Source organism: Hemicordylus capensis, chromosome 1, assembly GCF_027244095.1.
Source record: "Hemicordylus capensis ecotype Gifberg chromosome 1, rHemCap1.1.pri, whole genome shotgun sequence".
NCBI lineage: Eukaryota > Metazoa > Chordata > Lepidosauria > Squamata > Cordylidae > Hemicordylus > Hemicordylus capensis.
The window spans coordinates 292,252,024-292,268,913 of NC_069657.1; the positions used below are offsets into that span (position 1 = coordinate 292,252,024).

The following is a 16,890-nucleotide window of genomic DNA, read 5'->3' on the forward strand; positions in this document are numbered from 1 at the left end:
GTTTCACCAGGAATAAATACTCTCTCCATTAAATTATTATTTTTCAGTTTGCAGAGAACAACCTTGAGGTAATATACAATTTCACTTTGTTCTTATATCACAATTTAACATAAAACAAACAGTAAGACAGATTAATACAATCACAGTACTATTGACCAGAACGAAGACACTATTCTGAAGAAAAACTGAAACTGATTATTACCACTAATTTAAACAGACTAAAACAAATCTTTGCCCATAGTCAGAGGTGAATATGCATGAGTTATGGAAATCCTTAATATAGCCACAGAGAATATGATTTGGCACATATTTGCTTCTGTTTGCAAGACAAATAATTATAATAACATATACCTCCAAGGGTCTTCTGATACTGAAGACAGAAAATTATTTTACAGAATGAAACTTTGTTTCAGTATAGAAACGCATGCAATTATCTTATACAAATGAGTTTTCAACTATTATCCAGTCATTGGGATAGTTCAGACAACACAGAGAGCCAAGATTTATTTTAGATTTGGTTTATTTTCCATGCGTGTCACCTTAGATGGCACAGTGGGGAAATGCTTGACTAACAAGCAGAAGGTTGCCAGTCTGAATCTCCGCTGGTACTATATGGGCAGCAGTTATATAGGAAGATGTGCGTGGGAGGAGGCCATGGTAAACCCCTCCTGTACTCTACCAAAGAAAACCACAGGGCTCTGTGGGCATCAGGAGTCAAAATTGACTTGATGGCACACTTTACTTTTTACTTTTACTTCCCATATCTTATTTGGTTCCACAGATTATCACCAAAATTTGGTCTGCTTCACTTATCCTTGTGTGGGTTTTGCCATCTCTTTTGCCCTTTCATGAAGTGCCCAGATTCTGCCCTAACCTGATTTATCTTGCCTTTTTGCCTTACCCTGTTGGTAAGGCGTTGGCTTGTCAGCAACCCTCTCAGCATTGGTCTGATAAGTAAGGGGTGTAGACTCTAGGCACAAGCTCTTTTGGAAACACAGAAGCTATTATTTCTCCCCTGCTCTTTCCAAAGACACTGACCAAACAAAGTTAACCATTTCCTACCCACTCCAAGTCTTGAAGAAAATATCATTAATTCCTATTGGGGAAGCTGAGCAACACAAGAGACTAGGATGCAAGATGTAATGGAAGGACAAAAAAAAAGTGATCTGGGCTTAAATGGGGCAGCAAGGGATAAGCAAAAGAGAGTGTTGTTAGAAGGTGGAACAATAGCAACCTGATAGTAATTCCATACCTGTGCAAAGAAGAAACTGACAGAAAAGGCAGATTTGGCAGGGGAGAGAACATGAAACCAAGGAACAATTCCAGTGGATGCAGAATTACCAAGCCAAGAAGGCAGATTTGAGGGACTACCATGCAGTATTAGCACGGAAAAGAGAGGAAAAGAGACACAATTTGCAGAGCTACATGGTGGCCTATAACAACGAGAATGGTAATTCATGAATGGTCATTCATGAATGAATACCTGTGGACTCTTCCACAGCTGTGAAACTGTGGTGTTGTCCAAAACATCTATGGAGCTTTCCTCTGTACAAACATGTCTAGACAAAATGCAGGCTTGGAAGTTACAAAGGGAAGACTTACTTTGTAATTAAACTAGTGGGGAAAGTGGAGACTTGTGAATCTTGTTTACTATGTGAATTTTATGTTCTACTTCACCTGCTTTTTTGTGGGAAGGAGGACTAAGTTTGAGACATTATCTTTGTATTATCCAATTTAAAGCTACTGTATATTTCCAAGCCTATTGCTATTTTGTTTTCTTTATTAATTATCTTGTTGACTGTTTAAGTTTGATCCATGCTTAACAGAATATTTACTTTCATCTATTCATTTTCATCTCCTTTGTGGTGGCAGTGTAAACATGTTGAACTGCGGAGTTACTGAGTAGCGAAACCATGTTTAACCATTTCTAAAACTGCCACACAACTATATAGCCAACTCTTCAAGGGTCCATTCAATCAACTTTCTTCACCCAATTTAGTTGTATGAATTGGAATTCACTGTAGCTAAAATAAGGACTATGGAACACTGGCATATCTCCCAATTTATTTCAGATGGCTGTGCTTCTCTTGTGACATCTACTGTTGTGGTCTACAGACTGGTTTTGGGATTCAAGACATGGGCATCCCACTGTTGATGTGTTGCAGAAGCTGCCAAGCAGGCCTTATTTTTCTGGCCCCAGCTTTCTTTTCCTCTTTAGTGCAAAAGCAAATTGAGTGTTCGCACACAAAGAAAGTGTATTTATTTGGCACAATTTAATTGGCATACATGGCTTATGCTACAGCAGGTACAGTCTCAAACCCGAAAATAGGGCACACCTTTATTTAACAGATCATTAAGTCAAAGATTACTGTAGCCCACAGCAGCTGTAACAATCCCATAGTCTCTAACCAGTAAGAAGAGTAATGTGCTCAACACAGAAACACTGCCAAAAACGATGCCGCACCTGGCGCTCCTACAGACCGAAAAGGAGAGCCCAGTGATTAGTCAAGTTAGCATGGAATGTTGAAAGCAGCAGGACTCCTTCAGTAAGGTAGGAGGAATGAAACAAAGCAGTAGGTGATGGAAGACAATGTTTAAAGCAAGCTGGAAGTGCAACTTGAATACTGAGAAATACAGAAGAGCAACAAATGAAGTTGGCTTTCTGGAAATTATCCAAAGATGGCAAATATTAAAAAGTGAGAAGCAGAACATACAAAGGAGTGATCAGTGAAATGTCTCAGGAATTACTGCAAATTAGAACACCTGCAGCACACAGTCTAGATGAAGCTATGGCGGGGCGGGGGGAGGCACTGCAAAGTACCTATTTGTGAGCAGTAAAACTCAGGAAATGGCTCAGTAGGGCAGTAGTCAGCAGATACCTTAGTAGGACCCAGAGGATACAAACTGGTGGGAAGTCTTCAAAATAAGCAGAGCATTAAAAGGGAATACTTTTTGAACAGATAAGACCACAAACCTTAACAGCTAATTACTATTGAACAGAAAAAGATAATGCCAGTGGAAAAGCAGCAGATACTTAATGATGTAGACAAAAGAAGTGGCTGTTGTTTTGGTGATTTACATACAAGTCAGGCACATTTCACAAGGTAGCCATTCAAGCTAAAGAGGCCTTAATGCTAGTTGCCATATTTCAGACAGCCCTTTCTTTCCTTCCCTTCCCTTTTCCCACACTGTAAGCTAATAATATAAGTGACTCTCTTACAAAATATTTCCCATCATCTAGGTAAAACACAATTGTTTCTACACCTTGGAGTAATTAGAAAGTCAAGCAAATTATTTTAAGCATTTAAAAAAAATTATTAACTTCAAGTTCCTTTGATTTTGTATTCAAAATGAGGTAGCTTAGCGTTACTAAAAAGACTAGGCCTCCACAAAACTGCCTGAGAACTGAAAAGAGCAACCATCATCTTTCCAAATGAGATGTTTTGGATGTCCTTTTCATACTCAGATATGTTGGTAGCTTTAGCAGAGCTCTCTCATACCCTACAGCAGAGATCTTTACTATTTTTCAGGTGAGGGGGCATTTTGTAAAAAAAAGCCTTCAGTGTGGCAGCCAGGAGTGTAAGGAAGCTGGTGGCGGCCCGTGTGTGGCCACCACTGCGGCCCCCTGGCCCCGCCCCCGCATCTGATGTCAGATGCAGGGACCTGGCTAGCCACACCCCTATGTCTGACATCAGATGCAGGGGACATGGTCTCCCTCCCAAACGGAGCCGCGCGGGCCCATCTGAAGGGGAAATCAGCTTGTGCTGCCAATGCAGCGCAGGCCGATCTCTCTCCTAAATGGAGCTGCGTGGACACATTTGGGAGGGATACCGATCGATCGGCCCTGCTGCGTCTCCCTTTTAGGCAGGGAGAGTCACTCTGGCTGCACTGCCCAATGCAACATGGGCCGATTTAAGCTCCAAATAGGGCTCCGTGGCCCCATTTGAGACCAAAGTAATGCCCCGGCGTCTGACATCAGATGCAGGGTGTGTGTCTGGGCCTATACCCATGGTGCCTGATAGGTGGCCGCCTGGGTTCTTTGAACCCGTTCGCCCAATGGTGGCTCCACCCCTGGTGACAGCCATTTCCCACTGTGCGGACCTTCACACAGTACTGCACTTTTCTCAGTTCTGGGAGCACCCTTTCAGAGAGATGGAGCGCTATCTTAAGAATTTAGGAGGAAAGTGCTGGGAAGGACTACACTTCCCAGCAGTCAGTTCAGACCTTCCAAGATGGTGCAGGGGCTCAAAAGGACTCCGTTTCCCTTAAAGGTGGTGGACAAAGCACGACACTACATTGTGAGAATTTTCATCTCTGCATGGTGCCAGTGGGACAGTACAGAGTATTCAGCTTTGGCCAAGCTTCACAGAGGCCCAATAAACAATTGGTGAGGCAGCTGCACTTAGGGTTAATGAGGGCTGCCATTGACCCCCAGGCCTTACAGAGAATAACACTGCCCTACAGGAATGTGTAGTGTTGAAAATATATTTTAGAGATTGGTATGGAATGAGCAGTTTTCATTTTCTTACACAGTGCTAGACCAATGACCTTGATATTAACCTTGACCAGGTTATTCCTAACAAAGCTGAAGGAAAGAAGAAGTTGCAAGAGCCCATCTTGGCAGCATGGCAAAAAGGGTTAAGCCTCCTATTCTTACTTGGGAAGTTCACTGAAAAGAAGACTTCAAATTAATAAAAGTTTGTTTCATACAGCTTTGAAGAACAAAACCTCAGCAGATTAAAAAAAATATCCCTGATATATGAAATATGGATAATAAGTAGCCAAATAGAAATGGAAAGGAAGATGCTCTCTTCCAAATGGAGATTGGGATCCAGGGCTCTGGTGCATGGTGAAAATATCATCTGGGCTGGACTCTGTGGAAGACTCTGAGAGCCAAATTCAGAAACATTTTTTACCAAATGTGGACAGCCTAGTGTCAAGTGCAAAATCGATTTGTGGGGCTGGACTTTCCAAAAGGGGATTTGGTAGCACTTCACCTTCTCTATAATTAAAGGAGCCTTTCATGATCCTGAAGGGAAGATATGTCCATAGAATGATTACTGAGATACATCAAGTGTGAATCCTTCTACCAAAATATATAGTAAAGGTACCCGAAGGACAAAGAAAAATGTAATGGTCAGTTAAACCACACAGAAAAGTGAAAGAGGTTGTATCTCATTTAATAAAACAATCAATTTTTATTAGATTTGAGCTTAACTTGATACACCTGCAGTAGCACGTTCAAGTCATCCCCCAAAAGGGTACAGCTTTTAATAAGCAAGCAGAGTTCTGGAACAGATTAGTGATGGAAGCCTTTAAAAGATACATAGGAAAATATCGGATAGCTGAGAGGGAAGATGTATTCAAATGGAACACTCCCAACATGAATACTAGTGGACGTGATCTGCACTGGACATTGAGCAACGGTGTGCACAAACCGAATTTTGCGGTTCAGTTCGGATTAAGTTCAAACTGACTTTAAAAGTAGTTTAAGATTCTTACTAGCGCAGTGGTGGCCGCAGCGCCTTGAAGCCCCCCTAGTGCAACCCAGGCATGAGGTGCTCCCTCCAGCACAGTTCCACCCTTCACAGTTGGTCTACTTTTACAGGTGCCCTCTCGCCACCACCCCCAGCTGCCCTTTAGAAGACTTTTCAAGAATTCCCACACTCCTTTGCTTGTAAAGGGGAATCCTCACTCCTCGGCTAAGGAGTATATACTGGAGGACTGTTTAAGTGTTTTTCCCCAGCTTATTTAAGGAACGTATGATAGTTGCAGGGCCTGACTGTGTGGGCTCAAAGCCATTGTCTTCCAAGCTCTGCTGCAGCTTGGGCTTGGGACTGAATTGCAGGCTGATTGTTCTTTTTAGGAAATATCATGAGGAATCATAGTGGAGCATTTTGTATAGGGACACTTCAGAATGCAGAAAGCAATCCAATCCTCCCTCCCAATATCGATGATTCCTCTTTTTATAGTTATGTTATTTATCTTACTGTTTTTAGCCTACTTCCCTTAAGGACAGTAAAATTATGAGATCACCTGACTGTGTGTGTGTGTGTGTGTGTGTGTGTGTGTGTGTGTGTGTGTGGTCTGCTCCACCCCACCATTCAACTTTGCAATGCTTGGACCAGTATGAACCAAATTGGGTAGAGTCGTTGGGACACGTAGGGATGCCTCAAAAGCATAGTTTGTTATTATGTCATCTACCCCGATTCAAGATGGCAGATGCATGAATGTTTGAAGCAAAAGTGGGCTAACTGGACTGCCTAACCGATCTGAACCAAATTTGGTATAATTGTACTGAGTGACACATAGGGACACCTCAACAGTGTAGCTTGTGATGATGTCATCCACCCCATTTCAAGATGGTGGACATGTGAATGTTTGAGGTGTAAGTGGACTAACTTGTGAACCGCCTGATTTGAACCAAATTTGCACTGCTGTAGGGACACCTCAATGGCATAGTTTGTGATGATGTTATCTACCCCAATTTAAGATGGCAGATGTGTGAATGTTTAAGTCTGAAGTGGGCTAACTTGTGAGGATAGAAATTATCAGTTGAGATTATAGTGAAAGTAATGTAGGCAGATTAGTTCTTACCAGAACAATTTAACAATTTGTGCCTTCTCTCCTTACGACACACCCATCATACTTGAAAAGACATCTATATGGATCATGGGACATGACACCCATGGACTGCATCACATTACTGCCAAGAACCTCATTTGGGTTGTTGGTCCAGAGCAGACATATACTTGGCATCCCACAGAGGTATACAGAGGAGGACCTTCTGCCCACTCTGGAAGCCCTGCTATCCTGGATGCACTTGGGAGGCGGGGTGTGTGTGAATTCAGGAGCATAGCAAGGTTGGAGTGGGCCCAGGGACAAGATTTTAAAATGCCCCCCCCCCGAAGCTCAGCTCAGGAAGTAAAGAAATCTTAAATGAGGCTGAATAGTGGTAACAAATCTATCTATCTATCTCCTATGTGCCACAATAGAACTTCATCCTAAATTATTTTTTTTAAGGTTTTGTAAATTATGGACGATGCAAGTCATTTAATGGTACTAGAGCAAGACATGCTGTTCTGGTAGCTCCAGGTCTTCACATTCACATCAGTTTTGGAGGATGAATACAACTGAAGGAAGCCCGGGCATGTGCGCAGCTGGGGTAGTCAGTCATGTGACTTGCCTCTGCCCCCCCCAAGGCAGTGGGCCCCCAGACAACTGTCTCCCCTTGCCCTATTATAGTTACGCCCTTGTGTGAATTGGTGCAAGTGTCCAGCCTTGAGTTCCTGGCATGGGTTTCTCAAGATTTGAACAAGGTTATGGCTTTGTTCTCCAGGACTGTGCTGGGATTCATCGAGCTGCTTCCACTCCTTACCTGGCTGGAGGTCTGGATGTTTGGAACCTCAACAGGATCAGGAAGAAAATTAGTGGTGAAGTCTCTTTTTCTGGCATGGTGGCATGTTTATTCACCAACAGGATTTTTACTCGGTTAAGTCCGAACCTTTTGGCCAAGATAGCCAGGTTTTGGCTATCCCTGGAAAAGGAAAGGGTCTATGTGTTGGACCTGAAGGAGGGTATTGTTTTTGCCTTCTTGGGGCATCTGAGTGGCAGTTCAGTTGCTGTCTGATGGTGACTGACTGTGGCAGTGGACCCTGTGGAACAGCTGGGAGATAGTTATAGAAATCTAAATGCTTGTCAGAATGGGAGGGGGGCACCCTTCTTCTTAGTTTAAACCTAGGCTTGTTGTTAAGGGAAAGGACTATACAATTTTAAAGGGTTATTGAGTGTGGGCCAGGGACAGCTGTTCACCATCCTATCCACCTGGTCCTACTCCCAGGCTCCCATTCTTATCCTTCCCTGCAGTGCAGTTATTAGCACTGCTGGGTGGGTGAAATCTGCTTCCTTTAAATTAGAGTTTTAATGTTTCCTGTTCTCCAGCTTTCTTTTGGCACATCAAAAAGAAAGTGTTATGTTTGGGTGTTTTGCTGTTGTGTACAGTTTTAATAAATTGACCAGGCCGTAGCCTGAGCCCTTTTATCCACAATTTTTGTGGCTCATTTTCTCAATGCATTTTCTCAATGCAAAAGGTCAAAATTACATCAAATGGAACTCCTGCAAGAAGAGGTCTGTATTGGTGGTGATAAATGAAAGCTTTAGCTACCGTATTTTATGGACTATAAGACGCTATGGACTATAAGACGCACCTTAATTTTAATCCAGTTTTTCAGAGTTTTAACATATTAAACTGTTAAAACATATAAGACGCACCTGAATTTTGGCGGATATTTTTTGAGGAAAAAAGTGAGTCTTATAGTCCATAAAATACGGTATTTCAAATATTTTGTTGAACAAGCTACACTGTCATCTATCCTAGTTTACAATTCTATTTCTTCTAGTCCTTACTTCCTGCGTGCAAACTTCCATCTCTTAACAGGACACATTCTAAAACATAATTCTGTGAAAGCACAGGAGAATCAAGGGAAACAAAACCAAACAAATGCTTTGAGACTGAGTACCAATGTACTAAATACTTGTGCTCTAGAACCAAACATATGAATATGTTGCTTGCTGAATAGCTCCAAATGAAGCAAATCTTATACGAAACATTTAAATACAGCTGCTGACATCCTGAGTCAAAAAGTGCTCGTGAAAGGATAGCAACTAGCACAATGCTGTTTTGCTAGCTACTTGCTAAGTCTGGAGCTTGCGTTCCAGACTAGAGTTGTGCTACTGCAAGCATGCTTGTACTCACACAACAATTTCACAGCCTGTGATATGCCTCATTTAATTTAAAGGGAACTTAGTGCAAGAGTGCTAAGACTTAATAGTACAATTCTGCAAATCCATGTTTTTTTAACACAACAAGGTAATATTCGTGCTATCATAACTTTGCTCATTATGCAAGTGCTTTGTCAGCCAGTGGAAGCTTTATAACAATTCATTTAATAACTGAAAATAGATATAACCTTTGTGTCCTTAGCACATCTTGCAGAAATTCTATTTTTGTAATGTAGAACTAGTGAGGGGGTTACCATACATGTAACATATTTATTATAAACTTCTACTGTTTTTTATAAATGTATTATATATTACATTTGTCCTAAAGTCACATATGTTCAAACAATGACTTCTTATACATGGATATTGGAAAAACTAGAAATGTTGAATTCTTAACATATTACTGAAGTCAAATGTCTATTATTACAACAGTTTGGAGAGTTGAAACCAAAATGTTTAAAAAAGTTTGAAACCAAAATATCTCAGATCTTATCAGCACCTTATGTAGTCTGAACCAGAGTATGAAATACTAGACTGACATATATGTGTACAAAATCTATAAATTGCCACTAACTAGCTTCAATTATCATATACGTAAGGATGTAGAAATGAAATAATGTACAAAGGATAAGGAAATGCTTTTCTCTATATATTTCTATTGACATAAAAGGTTTGCTATAAAACCCACATGACCTGCTCAAAAAGTTGCTTTGCTTCATGGTTGCTACTATCCAAACACTACTTATTGTGCTGTAGGTACAGTATTCAAGCCAACACAAGTGGACAATGAATCTTAGCATGCTGATTGTAGAAATATATATATATTTATAGACAATGCCTGATTTAAACCAAGCTCCAATTAATTCCATACAATTGGTTGGAAACTGACAAAGATAAAAAGCATACCTTTTCTGGATCAAGCGTTGTTATAACCCACACACAATGTGCATTGTCTTCATACTGAACTGGATAATTGGGAGATGTGATAATACCACTTGGTCCACGTAGGTTGGAGCCACATGTTCTAGCTAGAAGCATAAAGCATCAAAAGGGGGGGGGGGAATAGACATCTAAATGTATGTTAACAAAACACTGCAAACATTTATAATTAACCTGTTTGAAGAAAAAAAATACAAGCACACAGTTACCAATAATTACCCAATAAGCACTGGCAAAACTTCCATTGACTCTAATTGATATTAGCTTATATCTAGACTAATGCTGTGCCATTTCTGGGGGGGGGCAGACTTTTCAACAGCCCTCAGGGTCTTATTTTTGGGAGGCTTCAGAAGGAAAGTAAAATGGTAGAAAACGGCCCACCACCGCCTTGCGCAGTGGCAAAGCATTAGTGTGCATATCAGGACTGTTGCACCTGCGCACTGCTAGTCTGGATGTCACCCACTGCTTTTACACATTATAAATGTTCTACAACAGAACAAGTGATCTTGTACGACACAGTGTGATCTTCATAACATTTTTGAATAGTGTTTCATCCATAGTGAGTCACATGATGCCTGACTGGAAATATTTAGTAAGAATCCATGCCTTGTGATAGTCTGAAACCACAAGGAATTAAAAGCAGTGATTAGCCTAAATTGCGTAAATGGAGCTATAAGAATACACAGTACTCATGCTCTTTGCTGAATTAAGGTTTCTATTAATTAATAAGAGTTGATTTTGCAAAGCCATTACTACAAATTTCTATCCATTTATTTAAATGAGGAAGAGTTGAACTGAGCACAGGGTTTTTTTTATGATTGGGTCCTTTCCCTATATACTGCTATACCGTGAAAGAAGCACCCTATGCCTCTTATACATATGTGAATTAAGTGATTTAAAACAAATGGCACATTATCCAATGCTTCAGTCAGTCACTTGGATTTTACAACTGGCAACTGTTCAATCTGTGAAGCATTATAATAGATGTTTTCATACTCAATGTGAAGTATACTCAATTAGAAATAACATCATGTCTATAAGTATACAAAGTCATGGCACTTGCTCAGGTGACAGAAGGATAATAACATTGCTTCAATTTCTGTAAGCAATAAGCTGATGTAACTTCTGGCTAACTTCTCCAGAATGGGTTGGCACAAATGAAGGAATCCATAGTACAGTTTAAGGCAAGGATCAATATATGCCTTCCAATTTGTTGCTTTATCAAAGCAAGTGATATCAAGTGAGCTAATGACTTAGAGTGTTAGAGACTCTTCAGTGGAGATCAAAGTTATAAAATAGTGCTTATCTATAATTTACATGTTGGAAAAATTTTTGTCCTAAGGATAGCCTAAAAGAAATCCAGAATAGATTAACTTTTAACTTGGACACACTGCAAGGTTTGTAAATATGAATGTTATCTTAAAATGGGAATAACCATTACTGACTGATATGAGGGTGCAAACATTTCTTTTTGTTTCCTCTAAAGCAGGGGTTCTCAACCTTGGGTCCCCAGATGTTGCTGGACTTCAGTTCCCATAATCCCCAACCAAAGGCCACCGGGGCTGGGGATTATGGGAGATGAAGTCCAACAACATCTGGGGACCCAAGGTTGAGGACCCCTGCTCTAAAGAACCTGGCAAGCATTCTGCTATCTGGAGATCACAGTAGTTGTTTCCTAAATTCATAGTGATGTATAGCAAAGTATTGTGTTTGTACTGTCCAAAATGCTGGAAACTACCAATCTAAGAAGATACATCCTATTGCTGCAAGTATGCTTTAAACATCAGTACACATGCAGCATTAGCCCCCACACGTCTAAAGCATGGGTGCTCTTGTGCAAGAACACAAACAATTTGAAATTCTCCTAGTACTCCAGAAGCACTTTGCTAGATCAGAAAGACATCCCTTAAAGTATGGCACAGTTTTCCAGTCTAGCATAGTGCTTCTGGAGTGCTCATGACTGCCCACACTTAAGAAGGACAGGGACTAGCATGGGGATTTGTGCTGTGTGCGTGCTGAGGTTTGAAGCATGCATACAACCTTAGTTAGGATGTCTGCCATTATGCTTGCCTTCACAAAGTTTAGATCAGAGCAGGTGTCAGTGGCCTATGGCACTTGTGCCAAAAGTGGAGTACAGAATGATACTGAGTGACACTCGCAGTACTAGACTTCTAATTTCTAAAGAAAAAAATGTTGTCATTTTTTTGTTCTGTGAAAGTTTGTTATGTTGACGGAAGATGAATATCATTTCAATAGCTATGTTTTATTCATGACTGGGATCTTTATTTTAAATTACACGTATTAAGCATTTTAAAAGCATTATTTACTTTATATACAAGAATAGTTTAATTATAAATATCGAGAGAGAGAGACCTCCTAAATATCAAAGGTATTACTGGCATGTGAATTAGAGTAACTAGTGTAGTCCCTGGTCTGGAAGATAAGTGAGGGGAGCTTTAGGACTTTTTGTGTGTGCAACCAGAGGCACTATTATAGTGAAGTGGAATTTCCATGGAACAGCATCTTAGACTTTGGGGACCCAGGAGCGTCTGATAATGGAACCTGTTTGGGGATTTGCTTGCCTCACCAACTAAGAGTTTTGCATCTTGGAGAATGATGACATGGGATTACATGTGAATTAAATCAGAACAAATTGATATGTTGGCACATATTAACTCCAAACATTCAACAAAAAGACCTTTTTATTGCACACACAAACATAGAAACATAGGAAACTGCCATATACTGGTCTATCTAGCTCAGTATTGTCTTCACAGACTGGCAGCGGCTTCTCCAAGGTTGCAGGCAGGAATCTCTCTTAGCCCTATCTTGGAGAAGCCAGGGAGGGAACTTGAAACCTTCTGCTCTTCCCAGAGCGGCTTCATCCCCTGAGGGGAATATCTTGCAGTGCTCACACATCAAGTCTCCCATTCATATGCAACCAGGGCAGATCCTGCTTAGATATGGGGACAAGTCATGCTTGCTACCACAAGACCAGCTCTCCTCCCATCACATAGAAAAACTAAACGCTGGTCAACGTAAAAACAGAAGACGTTTCGGTGTGACACATCATCCTCAGTTTAAGTAAAACAAATGAGCACAGATGAAAACCTCGGTTCCCCAGCTGTTAAATTCCTTAGACATTATTCTGGCAGAGACATAATGAGTGGGGCGGGGGTGGTGGGGGAGAGAAGGGGGAAACACCTGATTCTTCTCAGAGGCTAATAAACTTCATAGCTTTGGCCAGTGCCTCCCAAGCATTAATGGCAGGTCTCAGTTTCTCTATAAATAATGCTTCCTTTATTTTCCCTCTTTGTAGGTTTCTTTTAATCCCTAAAATAGATATTTTAGTGGGCACCATTTGGCCTTCCTGCTTAATCCTCATTTGCAATGACCAGGGTTTCGTTCTCTTTATTAGCTAGATGTTCTTTATATCTATCTTTCAATGACTTGCCGGATTTCCCAATATAGAATGAAGTGCAACCTAAGCATTGAATTTTATATATTGTACCTTTCTTTCCACAGTTTCCTTTCCCTGTTCACAAATTTCACAAACTTGTACATCACATCTTCTATCATACAATCTAGAGTTAACTAACAATTGTTTCTGTTATTGGTGCTGTGCAAACCACATCCACTTTAATTCCCTGTCTTTCCAAGATTCTAGATCTTTCATAGTGACACACAGAAAGCCTGCAATATGTTCAGCACAGTGATTAAAATTGCACTACCATCTTTGGTTAAAGATGTTGTTAAATGTAACAGCTAAATAGGGCACACATGCGTATTCCCAAGCATATATAGCTGATTACATATTATCCTTACTCTTCAAAATGAATTACAATAATTGTACATAGCAAGTATGAACTTTTCACCCATACAACCTGTTAGATGTCACATTGAATGGATGGAGGCAGGGTAGTCAGTTTCACACAAACATGTACACAGCCCACAGAATATTCAGAATAACAAAAGACACAGGAGGACATCCAGAGCAATTGTATGCTTGTGGAACAAGCAGATTTGCACTAGTGCAGGAAGTTAGCTGAATTAAAAAAAACATGGAGCTGTGGAATTGTGCTATAGTGCTCTTGTGCAAATGTCCCCATTAAAACAAATGAGGAGTGTTACAGTTGTACAACTGTTGCACAACCTCAAGCATGCTTGCGGTAGCGCAACACTAGACCGGAGGGAGCACCAGCTCTAGATGTAGCGCAACTACATCGTGTAACAGTTCTGAGCTAGCCCAACATCTGCCCGCACGTACTCCATTGCTCTGGATATCAGCCACAGATTAAGAATAGGACTTGATAAAAGTGTCTTTTAAGCTTGTGATAGATGAATCTTACTATTATTTCCTCAAACTTTAGGGAGTCCTCCATTAGGCAATACTTACCACGACAAATTGGCCGATGGTCACTCCAGGCAGCCAGAGTATCTGTCACCTTTTGACAAGTGATGCTTTTCGTACCTTGGAGCACATAATTGTCATCACAGGTGAACTGAACATTAGCACCAACCCTAGGGGAAAATGGTAAGTTTTTAATTGATTACACAAAGCAAAGGTTATTCTTAAAATGCCAATTATTCTAAAATCAAGTATTTTGCTGTACTATCTGTTTTCAGCGAAGCGGTCTGGGAAAGAAAAGCTTGGCCTAGAAGCTAGAATGGCTTGGCCTAGAAGGGCTAATAAATAATAATAATAATAATAATAATAATAATAATAATAATAATAATAAATTTATTATTTTGTATTAGCCCTTCTAGAGGCAAAAATAAACTAGAAAACACAGATAAATGTCCAAGTGCATTTTCATTCCATAACATACTGATTTAATTAGCTAAGATCATTTTTATTGCAGCACTTCCCAACACTCAAGATAGAAGTCTTGAAGAACATTGGCACAGTGTTCAGAAGAGTATGACAGGAAAGTGAAGTATGATTGTAGGTCAGATTGCCAGTGCCTGACTCTGAAAGGTGTTTGCGAGGGAGCTTCAAACAGCTGCATGACCAGGAGAGCTTTGGCAGGCAGAAGTGTGATAGCTGGAATGCTTCTTGTTGTACAAAAAGGAATGAAGTTACTGCTTTCTGCTGAAAAAGTGTCTGTTTTTCACTTGGGCTGGAATGGAGAGTTTTCTAAGAAATTATTCTGGCAGCACTTAGGCTGTACAATTGCATTTCTTTGAGTGTCCTTTTTGGATTGTATAGTAGGATATAAATCTGAAATAAATACGGTTAAGGGAAAAACAATCATGAGCACCAATTTAAAGATATGAAAAACACAAAGAAATGTGGGAGGGGGGAAGCCCATAAAACACTGTTAAAGAAACCTTTAAATGCATTAATATGACCACATTATGGCACTTCCCTACTGTGGACCTTTGTCTGTCTTCTTTCACAACTTTAAATAAGTTTGGTCATCTGGAATCTTACTGGACTGGCCTCTTGATGTATCTCATCATTTTTGTGCCTTTTCTCTGGACCTTCACTATAGCTCCTGTCCCTCTATCTTTCATTCACACCATTGCTGTTTTTGAGCAACAAAGGCATATGTAATAGTTAGGGGTGCAGGGATTATCTTTTGGTATTATTTCAAAAGGAAAATAATACTAAATCACATCTTGGTAGTAACAGACCAGTGAATCTAATACAGCAACATGTTTCTGAATGCTGTATTGTGAATCCATAAAGAATAAACAAGCATGTGGTGAGGGGTTTTGGGGGGGGAGGCGTTACACAAAATATCAATGTAAAACTATTTCAAAAACTGATGAAGAATGCACAATGGCATTGAACAAAATGGAACAGGAAGCAGGCCAGTCAGAACTTGAAATAAGAAATGATGATGCACAATAGCCTCCACATGCAATGGCAAGCTGGTAGGTCAACATTTTGAAAACAGACTATTTATGAAAAATAGCCTTATCTGCACAATCATTTACTCAGCTACCCCTACCCCAGGGCAAAAAGAGGGGGCGGTCACATCTGAATGTGATATAGTGCTGTAAGGAAAGGAAGCAGTGCAGATTACATAGGAAGTTGCCTTACATTATGTCAGACCATTGGTCCATCTAGCTCAGTATTGTCTACACTGACTGGCCACAGCTTTTCCAAGTTTCAGGCAGAAGCCTCTCCCAGCATACCTGGAGATGCCAAGGAGTAAAGCTGGAATGTTCTGAATGTAAAGCAGAGGCTCTATCACTGAGCTACGGCCCCATTCCCAACTTTTCCATCCCCAAATTGTCCCCATTCAGCCCTGTGTAAGGAACAAAATCATAACTCCAGCCTAAACGGCCCATATTCCTATTTAAGAGATGTGGGATTTGGGATGATGTTCAGTACGTATCTGTTATATAAACAGAACCACTGGAAGGAAATCAGACTTCAGAATTCTGCACTGATGTATGATAAATAAATGGGGCACATATGCCTAAGAAGAAAATGGCAATGCTCCCAAGATTTAATGAGTATTACAACTAGTAATGAGTATTCTCATTACTAGTTTAATGAGAAGTCACTACAAATGTTGTGACAGTTTATTATAACATTTCTTTGCAATATCAGGACATGCAACATTGGGGGATAATCTAATGTGTTAAATAGAACAGTGACAGATCTTAAAAATTCTTCTAATTTGAAAAATGTGAGAACTTGCAATTAGGGCTGAAAAATCTAATAGGATATCCCTCTTTCAAAATTCTTTGTTTCAAAGGTGTGTGTTCTTCTGTGCCCTTAAGTAAAATAATTTACAAATCAGTGGGTGGTCCCTAATACTTCCCCAAAGAGCTTGAAGTGTATTACTATGAATTATAGTCTAGAAGACTAATAAAGAATTAGAACACCAGGTGTTCATTCAAGGTATAAGTCATCAGCATATTTAAGTGGCAGAACTGCAGCTTGCAAACTGACAATACTTCAAGAGGCTCCATGGGAAGAGAAAAGCTCTTCACAGTGACCTTTCACACCATGAGCCAAGGGCAGGAAATGTAGAATAGTTTCTGTGTCTCTTTGCTGACAACTGACAAATTAGAAAGACTCTTTTACCATCATGCCCTGAAAATTGACAATTCAAGTCAACAGATATGGAAAAAGATTACATTTTTGGTATGCTCTGCTTGCAATTAGACTGTGCCATCATATTTGATCTCACTGGATTTCATAATAATATA

At 40.2% G+C, this 16,890-nt stretch overlaps 1 protein-coding gene and 1 long non-coding RNA gene across 6 annotated transcripts in view; one reads left to right on the forward strand and one right to left on the reverse strand.

Annotated features, from left to right (window-relative positions):
• Positions 1 to 14,814, forward strand: part of LOC128340718 (uncharacterized) — a 34,287-nt gene extending 19,473 nt beyond the window's left edge. The window contains exons 3-4 of the long non-coding RNA XR_008313917.1: positions 14,091 to 14,254; positions 14,583 to 14,814. This is a non-coding gene — a long non-coding RNA (uncharacterized LOC128340718). The remainder of the gene's footprint in view (positions 1 to 14,090; positions 14,255 to 14,582) is intronic.
• The window catches only part of CSMD1 (CUB and Sushi multiple domains 1), a 1,678,033-nt gene that overhangs the window by 477,369 nt on the left and 1,183,774 nt on the right, over positions 1 to 16,890 (reverse strand). For all 5 annotated transcript variants that reach the window (XM_053286225.1, XM_053286224.1, XM_053286226.1 and 2 more), the window contains 2 exons: positions 14,117 to 14,241; positions 9,688 to 9,809 (listed from right to left, as the gene is read on the reverse strand). In XM_053286225.1, coding sequence (XP_053142200.1) covers positions 9,688 to 9,809; positions 14,117 to 14,241 — 247 coding nt within the window. The remainder of the gene's footprint in view (positions 1 to 9,687; positions 9,810 to 14,116; positions 14,242 to 16,890) is intronic.